Here is a 13,875-nt window from a genome sequence, read left to right on the forward strand (position 1 = left end):
TGCCGTAGGTCACCAGAGTGCCGTGGCCCCTTGGCAGGAGTTGCTACTGAACTCCGCAACCAGGAGTACAGCCCAGCTCCAGAATCATCCTAGTCTTTCCCGCGGGCACGCCTTCACCTACATTTATCAGGATCCTGGCAGGAAGCAGATGGCACCATTAAAGAATTTAACTAAAAATAAATAATAAAAGCATTATTTATTGAAATGTGCAGCACTGAAGGATCCAAAGTGGGATAGTGATGCATCCAGGCTCATAGCAAGAATCCTTTATTACACCTGTGAGAGGAAGGGAGGGGAGGAGAGGGCAGGTGGTTACAGGAGCTGCATGAAAATGAGCCATGGAAGAAAATGCACAGAAGAAAGGAAAAGCTTCCTGTACAGGAAAGCAGCCGCTGCCACGACCAGAGTGCGGGAGGGCCGGGAGGGCCGGGAGGGCCGGCAGGGAGCCCGTCGTTCCTTCCTCCTGCCTTCTGGTCTTCTCACGGCGGTTTCCCTGGGGGCACCACAGGCGCCTGGTGTTGGGACCATCGAGTCTCACCTCAGGAAGAATCAGTCTGGGGAGGTCACAGAGGGTAACCGGGGCCTAAGGAGATTACTCTTGAGGGAGTAATGGTGAAGGGGGAAGCTCTTAAGATCCCAAGTGAGATGTAATGCTGCCATGTCACTGGTTCTGACAGTGTTTCTATTTTTTGCCATTGAGATTCTCTGAAATTGCAGTTCATCTTAAAATGTATATGAGAGTTTTTTGGGGGGTTTTTAGAGAATATTTTTGCTATAGGGTACGTGCACTTACCAGAGATAAAGAGAGAGACAGAAGAAATCACACCCCCACCTCCCCCGGGATGATGGCCATGCTACAACCCTCTTGCCCATTCTCCTCTCAGGATCTTGGGCATGCATGTACATGTGCCTGGCATGAGATTTAAGCCACTTGGGTCTGGGACTCAAACTGAGGTCGACTACATGGAGTCCAGTGATGTAACCATTACACCATCTGCTGGCCCCATTACAAGTGTTTTCATCACGGTATCCCTTTCTTTCTTCCTTTCTTTTTTTAAACACAGATTTTTTACTGTAGGGCACATGTGCTCACTGGACATATGGAGAAAGACAGAGAGACAAAAAGTGAGAAATCGCCGTTTAGGGGAATGGCCACACCATAATCCCTTCTCCTTCATTCTCCTTTTGGGATTTTGGGTACATGTGCACACACACCCAACGTGAGTTTCAAGCCGCCAGTCCAGGACTCAAACAGTGGTCAACTATATGGGAGTCCAGCAACATAACCATTATGCCATTTGCTGGTCCCACAGTATTCCTTTCTTAAAGGAATATAAAATATGGACTGTTCCACCAGCCCTGTGCCTGATAGTTAGGAAAGCTGGATCCCACATGTCAACTACACAGTTCAGGGCTGGCCCAGCAGCTCAAAAAATACTCTGGGAATGTGCACACGTGCACAGGATCTTAAAGGCTTGGAGGGGTGGAGCAGTAGGGGAGAAGGATGGTGCATGACCTCTCCCTATTGCGTGTGCTTTCTCCCTCTCTGGCAAGTGCACATACCCTTTAGCAAAATAATAAAAATAATAAGTATTATGATCAATGTTTCCTTAGAATCAATATAGAGAAAGATACAGGTATTGCAGAAATAGAATTCCTCCACCTTGCACTAAGTAAGTTTAATACATTTGTAAACCTCTACACAATCTACAGTTTTTTATTTTCATCATTTTTAAAAATGACCTATTAATTTTTACCAGTTAGATCTGTAGTATTCTAATCCACTGTGTTCTTGAGAGAGTGTGTAAATGACAGTGACAGTGCTCTAAAAACTGTAGAAATGAAGAGCTGAAAGGGATTTGGCTACTCTGGATTCCGTATAATGAGTTCTTGCTTCAGTTATAGCTCAGTTAAATTACCATATGATAATGGAGACTTTGAGTGATTTATCCTAAATAATTCCATAGACTGGAGCAGAGGTGTAATAGCTATATCAAGCTAGATGACTTGGGTTTGAACAGCACCTGAACTATCTGGGTTCATCTTGAGCAGGTTAGCTAATTATTCATTTAAGCATCTTCAGTTTTTTCATCTGCAAAATAATGATAAAAGTAGTCCTTATAGGACTTTTGTGAGGATTAAATAAATCTTTAGCAGAAATATACGATATGTATATATATATATATAGCAAGAGAGTGTAAAACACAGCTGCTATTATTATTATCATTGTTATGGTTCGGTTTCCAAAATATGGCTACAACATGCTCTTAGACACTCAAAAGCTATCCCCAACAGAATACATTTCCCAAATTATCACTTCTACCTTTCCTTCTTTTAATACAAATTATCTGGGCCAGCAGATGGCATGGTGGTTAAGGCGCTGGACCCCACATGGCCTACCGTGGCTGGAATCCCAGTCAGTGCCTTGTTTACTTTCTCTCTCTCTCTCTCTCTCTCTCTCTCTCTCTCTCACTCCCTCTCTCTCTCTGGTGAGTGCATGTAAAAAATAATAATAAAACTAAATAAATAAATAATATTTAAAAATATGAATTATCTTAGAAACTTGGAAAGGCATAAGAAATTCTCGCCTGTGATAACTCCATCTTGACCAAGAAATACTTTCTTTAATTTTTCTCTTACTTCCCACTCTCATGTCTGTAAATACTGTCTTGGACTGTTGGAAAAGTCTTGATGGATTTTTGCATAGAAAAACTATGTCATGATTTTTCCAACAACTCAATAGATAATATAAAAACTTGAATAAAAGTGATTTTAAAAATTAATATATATTTACTCCATTGTGTATCTTATTGAGATATTTTGAGGAACTTTTGAATACACTACTCTTGCTTTCACACATGGATGGCCTGACTGGAAAGAGCTAATATGCGTTGAAAGCTGCTTCCCATGCCTGGCGATAAGCATAACCCATGCATTTTGTTCAATTAGTAGGACTCAACAATCCTAATAGGTACTTACATTTTCTTTCAGTAGTATGTAGGGCTTACTAGGCCTAAAAGTAATGTGACATAAGAGTTAAACATTTTCTGTTTATATATGCAGGTTAGGAGTTCTTTGCAAAAATCATTCTGTAATTATTTCCTCTACAAATAGAGAGACAGTGAGACAGAGAGCAGTCACCTCCAGCAGGATTCTCACACTGTGACCCACCCCCAGCCTCCGCCAGCCCCAGATCGCAGGGATGCACTTCCCAGCATACGTATTCAGGGTGCTCTAGGTGAACCTGGAGCCTTCCATGCAGGTCAGCCTCACAGAGGGCTGTTACCGCGGCATCACTGAGTGACACCTTAATACCATGTTTTTATTACATAAAAGAATAAGAAAGAGATTTCCTTCTATGGTCGCCCTGTAAGATGTAAAATAATTTGTTTCCATCTTTATTAAAAAGAAGCAGCAATAATGTGTATGGTAAAGCCTTTGACTTGACTAATATCCACTGTATTCATGCTAGGGTGAAACCATGTCATATACTGAAAAGATGAATGGTGATTAAATGTAAAGAAAAAAATAAAGCGGAAGAGAGAAAGTTCTGAATTTGTATAAAAAATAATGTTTTGTTACTCATTCACCATAGCTGAAAAGTATAATCTTGAAGTTATGTTTTTACTTTATGGATTTCCAGGGAAGAAGTAAGTTAAACCCGTCTGAAGAAGACGCTGTGAAATGACTTGAGTACAAGTAGTTTGCTTAGAATTTGAGCTCATGAAGCAACTAGTGAGAGAATGGAGTATATGAGAAAGAAAGGGCAAAAAGCGATGGCATGTATATATAGTAAATATATATGTATACATATTATATATAGTATATGTAAATTAGTGAGCATAATAATGCAACAAACCCTTGCTTATGTGTAGAACCTCAGAATAGTCCCACTGCACAATGGAGAGACTGAGTCACGTGCACATTTATTCCACCCCTCATTGGCCCCCCCCCCGCCACTCTGGGTACCAAGTCCGGGCTGCGGACGCTCTTGAAGCACCCGAGGAAGTCCGCAGGCCGCAATGGGGGAAGTGGTCAGTGTGCTCAGCGCCGGGCCACCACACTGTGGCTTGGGCGATGTGGACTGTGCACCAGCAGCACACTACACGTACATACGGACTACGCAGGAAACACTGGGCGCTTTCTGCCACGACGACTAAGTGAAATTGATCAACTTCCCTGGAAGAGATACCTCCAGCTTCCGCCAACTCCAGATCACAGGGATGCGCGTGTGGGGTGTATTCAGGGAGCTCCAGGTGAACCTGGTCTTCCCATGCCGGGCAGCCTCAGAGCGTTGGAGGTCTTCCATTCCCTTAATGTCTTTGGAAAAGCCCCAGTTTTGTAGAAATAATAAAACAGAATTAGCAGGTAAAACCAATTCAGTTACGCTTACTGTATAATTTAAGTCATGGGGTGTGTGTGTGTGTGTGATTATATCAAGGTTCATGTTCATGTTATCACTACTAAATCTTTTATGCCTGGGACTCATTTCGTGGTAATTTTCTGCTTTCTTTTCTTCTGCACTTTGGTTACCAGTTTGAAAAATGTAACATTGAGAAGATGTGTCACACAATCTTTTTTTATTAGGCACAATCAAAACATGAATATGAGATTGGATCTTACTCAAAAAGGAGGAAAGTCGGCCATCGAAGCTACGCATATGTAATAGGCAGGGTTAGATTTATGCGTAGTCCCGTTCTTTGGGTAACGTATTGTAATCTGTTTCTGGTAGACAAGCAATCATTGATATCAATTTTCATCAGGTTTAAGAATCTGTTACAAAATTTTGTGAGATGAATAAGGCATTATTGAACCTGAAAGGGTGCTTGACAATAACTATAAAAATTAATATGGCTCTATTTTGTGCTACAAGATCATCATACAATACTGTCATTTACGCTAGCCTAGAGATTTACGCTTTAAATAACTTATTTGCAGGCCTTAATTGCATCTTCAATAGTAATGTCCTTTTTTATTAGGATGGAATTTTCCAGGAATGGGAGTTTCATATTTCAGTGTTTCAATTCCATCCTTTTTTGTTTCACATTGCAGTCTATAAAGGTTGGCTGATCTTAATGACAATAGCCTTCTTTAAATGGGGGAGAAGAATGACTGTGGCTTGGTTTAGTTCAGGTGTGTAACTGGAAGCTGTGTTACACGGCAACTAGGTTTCTCTTGAGGATTCATAGAAAACAACAGTTGGGTCTGCAGGTCCACAGAAATCACTTGAGAACAGTCTCCTATTGTGTAGAACTAGGAAAAGAAACATCATGGCTATATAAAGGGATTTTGTTTTTTGTTTTGATTCGACTCAGTTTCAATTCAAAGATAGGAGGGCTTGATTTTCTAAAGACCAATGATTACCTGTGGCTCTGACAAGTTATTTCACCTCCAAGGCTCAATGAGATCTTCAGTAATATCAGAGAAACAAGACCGACTCCATATAGTTTTGTGAGGATTGAACGTGAATGCATGTTAACTGCTTAAAACATGCCTGGTACATGGAAAGTCTTTGTAAATAATCATTGAGAATGTGAAATAATAAAATACTTAAATGATTTCACCTCTGGAGAAGAAACTGATGGCAATTAATGCAAATCTTCACATTTTTGAAAATCATATAGAGGTTATTTACAAAATATAAGTCAAATACAATTTTTGGACTCCCATGTAGTCAACCACAGTTTGAGTCCCGGACCCAGTGCCTTAAACTCATGCTGGGTGCATGTGTGTGCATGCCCAAGATCCCAAGAGGAGAATGAAAGAGAAGGGATTGTGGCATGGCTTCTCCCTTGGGGGTGATTTCTCGCTTTCTGTCTCTCTGTCTCTCTCTGTCTTTCTGGTGAGCGCATATGCCCTATAGCAAAAACCTCTCAAAAAGAAAAGAAACACACACACACACAAAAGGGTCAATTTGCAGCATAAATAAAATGGCTATTGAGTATTGAGTATTGAGAAAGACTACATGTATAATTTGGGGGGGGATGTTTCAAAAGACAGAATACAATTGTCTCTAGAATTGATTTCCTATGGTTATATGCCTGTGTGATACCCAAACACATAACATGACAGTCACTCATTTTGTACCTCAGTGTGTCTTCATAGCTTATTCTATCATTTTATTGATTTAAATTTTAGAGTTAAGAAGTAAGTTCTTTAAGTTCCTTATTGATAATCATGTGGGGAAGTTTTCAAACAGCTCATGGAAAATATATATTATAAAAACGTGCATGGATTTAAAACTTTTTTGCATCAAAATAGATTCATACTTTAGTTTCTTTCTTCCATGAACTTTTGAAAAAATAATTATTTTATTTATTATTACTATCGTTATTTTAACTCACTAGACAGAGACTGAGAAAACACAGGAAAGTGAGAAAATAAGCTACCAGGTCTGGGATCTGAACCACGCTTAGCTATGTGGGAACCCAGCGTCCTCATCACCACACCATCTGCTGGCCCCTTTCCATGAACTTTTTGAAGTCCCCGTCTACTTTAGAAGTGCATTATATGTTCTACTTCTTTTTTTAATTCATAGGAAACCAGATTTCTATTAAAACATCATATACTTTGCATAATTAAGTCAGTCACTTGAATAATCTAATTCATGTCTATACCAAAAAAATCTATTTTGAGCCTTTATTATTATTACTACTAATATTATTTTACCATTTTATTTATTTATTTATTTATTTATTTTAGAGACAGAGGCTACCTACACTGGCCTCAAATTTGCAATCCTCCTGTTTCAACCCCCTGAGTAGCGGGGACTCCAGATGCACACCACTATACCTGGTGTCTGGGGTGGTCCCGAATCAAACCCAGGCCTCCCATGTTGTCTCAGCCTTCTGAGTAGCATCCCAACAGCAGCGACTACCTCTGCTGGCCACCTCTGCTGGCCTATTTTAATCTTAAATAATCCTACTGTGTTTTTGCTGCCAGAGGTGTTGGGTCAGGTCAGGTCATCTGCATTGGAATCCTTATTCTAATACCACTTTTCTTTTCCCATTTGCAAAATTTTGCTTACTAGGGTAATTTTGAGAATGAAATGAAATAGCATGTGTAAAAACATAGAAACCTATGTTATATTCAGCACTTGGTAATTTATTAGTTTTATTTTTACCCCAATTATTTTATAACTATTGAGCAGCTTACCTTGGATATATATAATATAAAGAAAATGCTTCCTCTACTGCCCACCAAACATGAAAATACTGAATTACAGCATCACATTTTGTTCAGTCAAGTAATATTTATTTAGCTTCTGAGCAGGGTGAGACATTACACACTGAATAACAGAAATATAGTGATGATTCACGTACAACTTGTGTGTGGCTCCCATATGTTTTCAGCCAGATGTCTTTTTCTTCTTCTGTATAAGTAAATAAATAAATAAGTTGAATATCTACTCAAGAAACTGTGCTAAGCATTGTGCAGAAATCAATGAATTGAAAGATAAAGTATCCATCCTCAGTGACATTTATATTATGAGAGGAACTGAAAAATTTGTAAATATGCAAGAAACTGTGCTAAGCATTGTGCAGAAATCAATGAATTGAAAGATAAAGTATCCATCCTCAGTGACATATTATGAGAAGAACTGAAAAATTCGTAAATATGGTAACTCAAATAAAAATGCAAAAGCTCTCAAAATCATTATGATATTGGAATCAGCAGATGGCGTAATGATTACATTGCTGGACTCCCACATGGCCAGACCCAGAAACTGAAACTCACTGCAGGCACATGTGTGTGCATGCCCACAATCCTGAGAGGAGAATGGAGGAGAGAGGACTGTAGCATGGCCATCCACTGAGGGTGATTTCTTGCTCTCTGTCTCTCTGTCTCTATGCTGAGTGCACACACCCTATGGCAAACATCTCTTCTAAAAAGAAAAACAAAAAAATGATATTAATTTCTACAATAGTGATATAGAAAATGCACACTCTATAAACAGAGGGGAAAAGATTGTGGATTACAAGAGTTTTGATATTTTGCTTTTCATATCGATAATTCTCAAACTGATTTTAAAAGATGATTTTTTTATAAAATAATACACATTCAGGACCAGCAGTTAGCCTAATGACTATGTTGCTGGACTCCCATGTAGTCAACCACGGTTCAAGTCCCGGACCCGGTGGCTTAAGCTCTTGCCTGGCACGTGTGCATGCATGCCCAAGATCCTGAGAGGAGAATGGAGGAGAAGGGATTGCGGTGTGGCCATCCCCCCGGGGGATGATTTCTCACTTTTTATCTCTCTGTCTTTCTCTGTCTTTTTCGCAAGCACACGTGGCCTATAGCAAAAACCTCTCAAAATAAAAAAAAATACACATTCATTGTAAAAATGTAAGCAGTATGGAAAAGTAACAGAAAGACATACATCTGTCACAGTCCTATCACTGTTCTTTAGTCGCTGGTCTCTTTTATACTAAAGGACAATCCAGTTTTTCCTGCCTTATTTATGATGCAGTTTCTGCCTACCCTGATACTTTCCTTATTATAATGAGCACTGTTATTGTTGCCAATATTTACCTTAGTCTTTCTCTATAGCTTAGAATTTTATTACCAATCTTTTCATCTTGCTTATATTTTTCTTAACTCAGTTTAGGCTTCCTTTTGTTTAATATGCTCCAAATAAATTATCTTTGCAATTTCCCTCCCTATCTTTTCCCTCCAAGCTGTAGTCTGAAAGGTAGAACCTGTTCCAGGAAGGAGAACAATTCATCCGTGTGGTGCTCTAGTTGGAGACCCTGCGTGATAGTGAGACTATGTCCAACGTCCTCTGCAAGGCCTTCTTCTCCGCCCACACGCGTGGTTGGGTTTGTGTTACTTGACTGGTTTTCCCAGCTCAGCTTTGAGCCTGGCCTGATCACTTTCCAAAAGGCAGAGAGTGGGAGCCCAGCAGGTAGAGTAGTTGTAAAGGCACTGGGCTCCCATGTGGTTGGCTGTGGTTTAAGTCCTGGACCCAGTGGCTTGAAACTCACTCTGGCCACATGTGCATGCGTGCCCAAAATCCCAAGAGGAGAACGGAGGAGAAGGGATTGCAGAGTGGCCATCCACCAAGGGGGGTGGTTTCTCACTTTTTCTCTCTGCCTCACTCTGTATCCTCAGCGAACACACATGCCCAATAGCAAAAATCTCTCTTTGGGGAAAAAAAAGGGGGCAGAGAGAGAGGAGTACCCTAAGGGTTTTGGGACCCAGTTTTCTTCACCAGTACTGGTTCTGGGGTGGGAGATAGGTTTAGGATTACTCCACCGGAATCTTCCATTTATTCTATCGACAGAAAATTTGTAGTTTACGATGTGAAATAGTACCACTTCACTTGATTTCTGCTGTTGATGTTTTGAAAATATTTTATGTTTTGGTGATTATTTGGGGTGAAAATCCTATAATCTGACTTTATGTACCATTTTCACCAGGAAGAAAGAGCTTAAGGTCTTTTCATGTGAATTATTTTGTTCTGCCCCAAATTATTACCTTCATTATGTAGGCATAGTTTTTAAAACTTTCATTTAGCAAAAAAGGAAACTATGGCTGAAAGGACATAGAGACCATCATCTAGGTGAAATGGTTCCTGGTGGGATCATGCCGGCACCTCCTGTTCTGCCAGGAGGCCTCCGGCTGACTTCGGGTCGGCCTCCTATGGCGTCGTCGGGAAAGTCCTGACGCATTTTTGCATAGAAAAATTCATCATGACTTTAACGACAACCCAGTGCAGTGAGTAGCGGGCACATTCACACAAAGCATGATCTGCATCACACCACGGCCATTACTGTAGTCTACACGATTATGATAGGGACTATGTAAATTATGCTCTTGGTCTCCGGCACAAGCAAATGAATACATTGCTAAAAGAATATTCTTACTCTTTTAAGAACTAGCATAACCTGCTGTTGACATTTCAAATGTACAAGAAGTGATATATGATTTTCTTTTCTTTCCAGGAAATACAAAGGACATCATAGTGATATATGAAGAAGATGCTGAAGAATGGGCTTTGTATTTGAGGGAAGTTTTTTTACATGTTGTAAGGAGGGAAGCAATCTTGTTATATCGCTTGGAGAATTTCTCTCTTCGGCACTTGGAATTGCTAAGCTTACACTCTTACAAATGTAAGCTTTTGATATTATCAGATAGCCTGCTTAAAGGCCTAACTCCAAAGAAATGTCAGTTTCTGGAAAACGTACTTCATTCACCAAGAAGTGTGGTGACTCTGCTCTGTGGGGTGAAGAGTTCAGATCAGCTCTATAAATTGTTAAATCTCCCCAGAAGCAGGTGGGAGATCTCCACAGAGCAGGAGCCCGAGGACTACATCTCTGTGATCGAAGCCGTCATATCCGGAGGTAACGTGGCCAGAGCTTCTCTCTGTGCGTATTTGCTTCATTCTTAGTATTAAGACTTTCAAGTGTTTCTTTAACCAATGAATATTTCATGTGAAGATAAAAAGAAATGGAAGCCAACTTAACAGTAGGTTGTGTTTTCCACAAAATGCATGAATTCTTTGAGCTTTATTCCAGTTAATTATCAGTTCTAAAACCAGTTTGTCAACACATTCCTTAGGCCATCCTGTAGCAGAACAGGAGGATATGTGACATGTCACTCAGGTTCTGGAAGTTAGTGTCTTCTTTAGCTGCAGAGGCTTAAGTTAATGTCAAGCCCACAATGGTTACCAATGAGCAGCAGGTCAAAGTTTGAAGGGCTACATTAGCATGATGGAGCTTCTGTTAATTGTGTGATATCTACAATTACAATATGAAATACTCTTATTTTTTCATTCATTTTTAATAGGACATTTAATTTTAGACATATAACCCTATGTGAAACAGCAGAACACAAGGCCCTGTTCAGTACTGAATTACAACCCTGAGTGTGATTGTCCACACTCAGAAACTTACTAATGTTAAAGCTTCTCTCTTTCGTGGTTCTATTCTGCTTGACATGGAAGTGGGGCCAACTCAGCCATCTCCCCGGTTTTCACAACCTGTACTTTGCCTTTAATTCCCAGTCTCCAAGATGTGGTTCCATCCCCTACAGGAAAGGGGTGGGGCTATTATTTTATATTGGCACTATCACATATCAGATATTGGCTTTTGGGAGTTCTCTGAAGCTCTCCTGCAGTTCCTGTATGAAAGAAACATTTCCTCTTCTCCAAGCTCCTAGGTGGGCTGTCCAACCCACACAGATTTATGGTCTAGAAATCCCAGATGTGTTCCTCATGGTCAGATTCACCCTGAGCTCTCTCTTGGCTGGATGTTTCTCCCACCTGGCCTACAGGTGTCTGTAGAAACCTTCGTTTAGCTTCAGTCCTAACAATTCTGGGCATGGAAGCCACTCCCAGTGGAGACGCCACCCTTGTGCCACCTGCCTTCTGCCCTCAAAGCAGTGTTGCAGCCCCAGTTTCTTGCTTCAGTCATTCCAAACATGGCCCACACAGGTTCTGGTGCTCTGTGAGTTTAAGGATCACCTGCCAGTCCCAGATGGCTCACTGTAAGCCCTTCTCACTGGGCACAAGGTGGGCTATATCTCTCCCTCTCCCGCTGTGGGATAACAACTATGTGAAAAAACAGCCTCTCCTTATTTTCCAGCATGTTCCCACTCTCTCTCACTCTACCATTTTAAGCCTTGTTTTGAATATCTATTGTTGCATATTAAGTTTCTCTAAACTTTAGCAACTTAACAATAAGCAGTGATTATTTCTGTAGCTCAGGTATTTAGGAGCGGCTTAGTTGGGAGATTCCGAATCAGGGTGTGTCATGAGGTCAGGGACAGGCCGTCCAGAGCTAGAGTCATCTGCAGGCTCAGGAGAGAGAAACCTTATTCTAATGAGAGGCTTCCGCTGTTGGCAAGCTCCTTTGTAATTGTGTTTTTAATCATTTCTTGATGCCTGAAGGTTGCCTCTACTGTAATAGACTGAAGAAGGTCCCTGGGAAGCTACGTTTCTGAGTTTTCATGTCTGGCGTTGGTCTCCTGCCTTACACTTGAAATATAGTTTACCTGAGAACATCATTGCTCTCGTCCTTCCGGAATTATAGAATTTAGAGAATTTGTATTTGCCTGGCTGACTAAAGGATTTTTCATTTATATTTGGAGTCTACATTTTGCCAGAATTTTATCCCAGTGCTGACAGTTCTGATTATTTTGCCCAGAGACAGGCCTTCTGTTTTCGTTGTCATTTCCCCAAACGTAGGTTCAAGACTTTCATTTGAGGAACTTTCTTTTTTTACTTATATCTAAATAAAATATAATTATGGTTTTTATTTTCCAGGGATTCCTCTTATATGCATTTTGAGTTTCTTTTGTGTGTAACACACACTGTGATTTCTTTTTAATCCTTTTTGTTTCTTTATGACAATCTAACTCGCTTATTTTGCATTTTCACTTCAACCCTAGCCTCACTTCACTTCAACCCACTTCTGCTTTCCATATTCCATCTTCCTCCGTTCCTGCCAATTTCTCTTTCATTCTTATACTACTTTTACTTCTTTCCATTGTGCCATTTGGTTGAGCACTTAAAGCTTAAAGTCAGTCCTTGTCCTTGTCCTGCTCACTTCTCCCTGTCACCTGTCGTTTCTGCACTGTGCAGTTACTTCGAAAAGGGACTGGTATTTATTGCATTTTAAAAAGCCATGGTGAGGGACCAGCAGTTAGTGTAATGCGATGTCGCTGGACTCCCATGTAGTTGACTGCGGTTTGAGTCCTGGACCCGGTGACTTAAACTCATGCTGGGCATGTGTGCGTGTATGCCCAAGATCCCAAGAGGAGAATGGAGGAGAAGGGATTGGCGGCGTGGCTAACCCCCCTGGGGGGTGATTTCTCGCTTTCTGTTTCTCTCTATCTTTCTGGCGAGCGTACACACCCTATAGCGAAAACTTAAAAAAAAAAAAAAAAAAGAATCCGTGGTGAAATGTTTAGTCACGATTTTAAACTTTCTGTATATTCTCTCATTTAGCCAAATTTTGCTTTCTGGAAACCAACTGCTCCCACTGCAAACTGTCCCACCACATCTACAGTTAAAACAGGGCATGTGCCCTCAGCGTTAGGGGAAATTGTTCATTAGCTTTTCTTGAAATCTACAGCTTCTTGGTAATTTCTTTAAGTTTTTTCCCCCCCTCTCTGTTTCCTCCTATACACCCTTCTGCTTAATTGTCACTGATTTTAGAACCTTTCCATTGATCTGGGTCTAGGATTTCAGGGTCTCCTGTTTTCATTACCTAGGGCATTTGCATAATTATTTCCCACTGTCTACATGGTAGATGATTTCTGGGAATGAAAAGGAGAAATACTGGCCCTATACTAAAATTTTCAATCTGTACCTTCTTATGAGCTCTTTTTAGCATTCCTCAAGTATACAAAGTTTTTTCTTCTTTTTTGAAAGGAAAACAAATGTCAAAATTGGAAAATTATGGAGAAAACTATAAAAAGTACACAGAGAGTACAATTATGTGCTACTTTTCTCCCTTGAGACAAAGGAGCTAATAATTTGTGTCAAAATTCTCAGTGGCTCTTCACTCCCATAATTTCTATTTCCTTGAAGATATTTCCTTGAAGATATTTATTTTTGGCCACTTAAACAATAATGCCAATAGTGTGTAAAAATGTTGAAGAAATACCTTTTTATTGTTTCAGTTATCTTGTTTTATTATGAGTACCTTTGGGTGCTGTTTCTTCAAATTTATTTCCATTCTTATTTGTCAGGAAAACACACACACACACACACACACACACACACATATTACAGCTTTGAAAACACTATTAGCTCTCATTTTCTTCCATTCAAGTTGTGGACTCTGATTTTTTTAGGTGTGCCAAATGGAAAATAAAGCCATATTATCTGAAAAAGAGTATTTAAATATGAAATATTTGCCTGCACTCCAA

General features: G+C 40.1%; 1 protein-coding gene across 1 annotated transcript in view; it reads left to right on the plus strand.

The window, feature by feature from the left end:
* The first annotated feature begins 331 nt into the window (after positions 1–331).
* The window catches only part of BANK1 (B cell scaffold protein with ankyrin repeats 1), a 235,995-nt gene continuing 222,451 nt past the window's right edge, over positions 332–13,875 (plus strand). Inside the window, exons 1-4 of the mRNA XM_027772930.1 lie at positions 332–572; positions 3,596–3,650; positions 9,611–9,717; positions 9,945–10,343. Of these exons, the coding sequence (XP_027628731.1) occupies positions 332–572; positions 3,596–3,650; positions 9,611–9,717; positions 9,945–10,343 (802 nt within the window). The remainder of the gene's footprint in view (positions 573–3,595; positions 3,651–9,610; positions 9,718–9,944; positions 10,344–13,875) is intronic.

Source organism: Tupaia chinensis, unplaced genomic scaffold, assembly GCF_000334495.1.
Source record: "Tupaia chinensis unplaced genomic scaffold, TupChi_1.0 Scaffold000315_1, whole genome shotgun sequence".
NCBI classification, from domain to species: domain Eukaryota; kingdom Metazoa; phylum Chordata; class Mammalia; order Scandentia; family Tupaiidae; genus Tupaia; species Tupaia belangeri.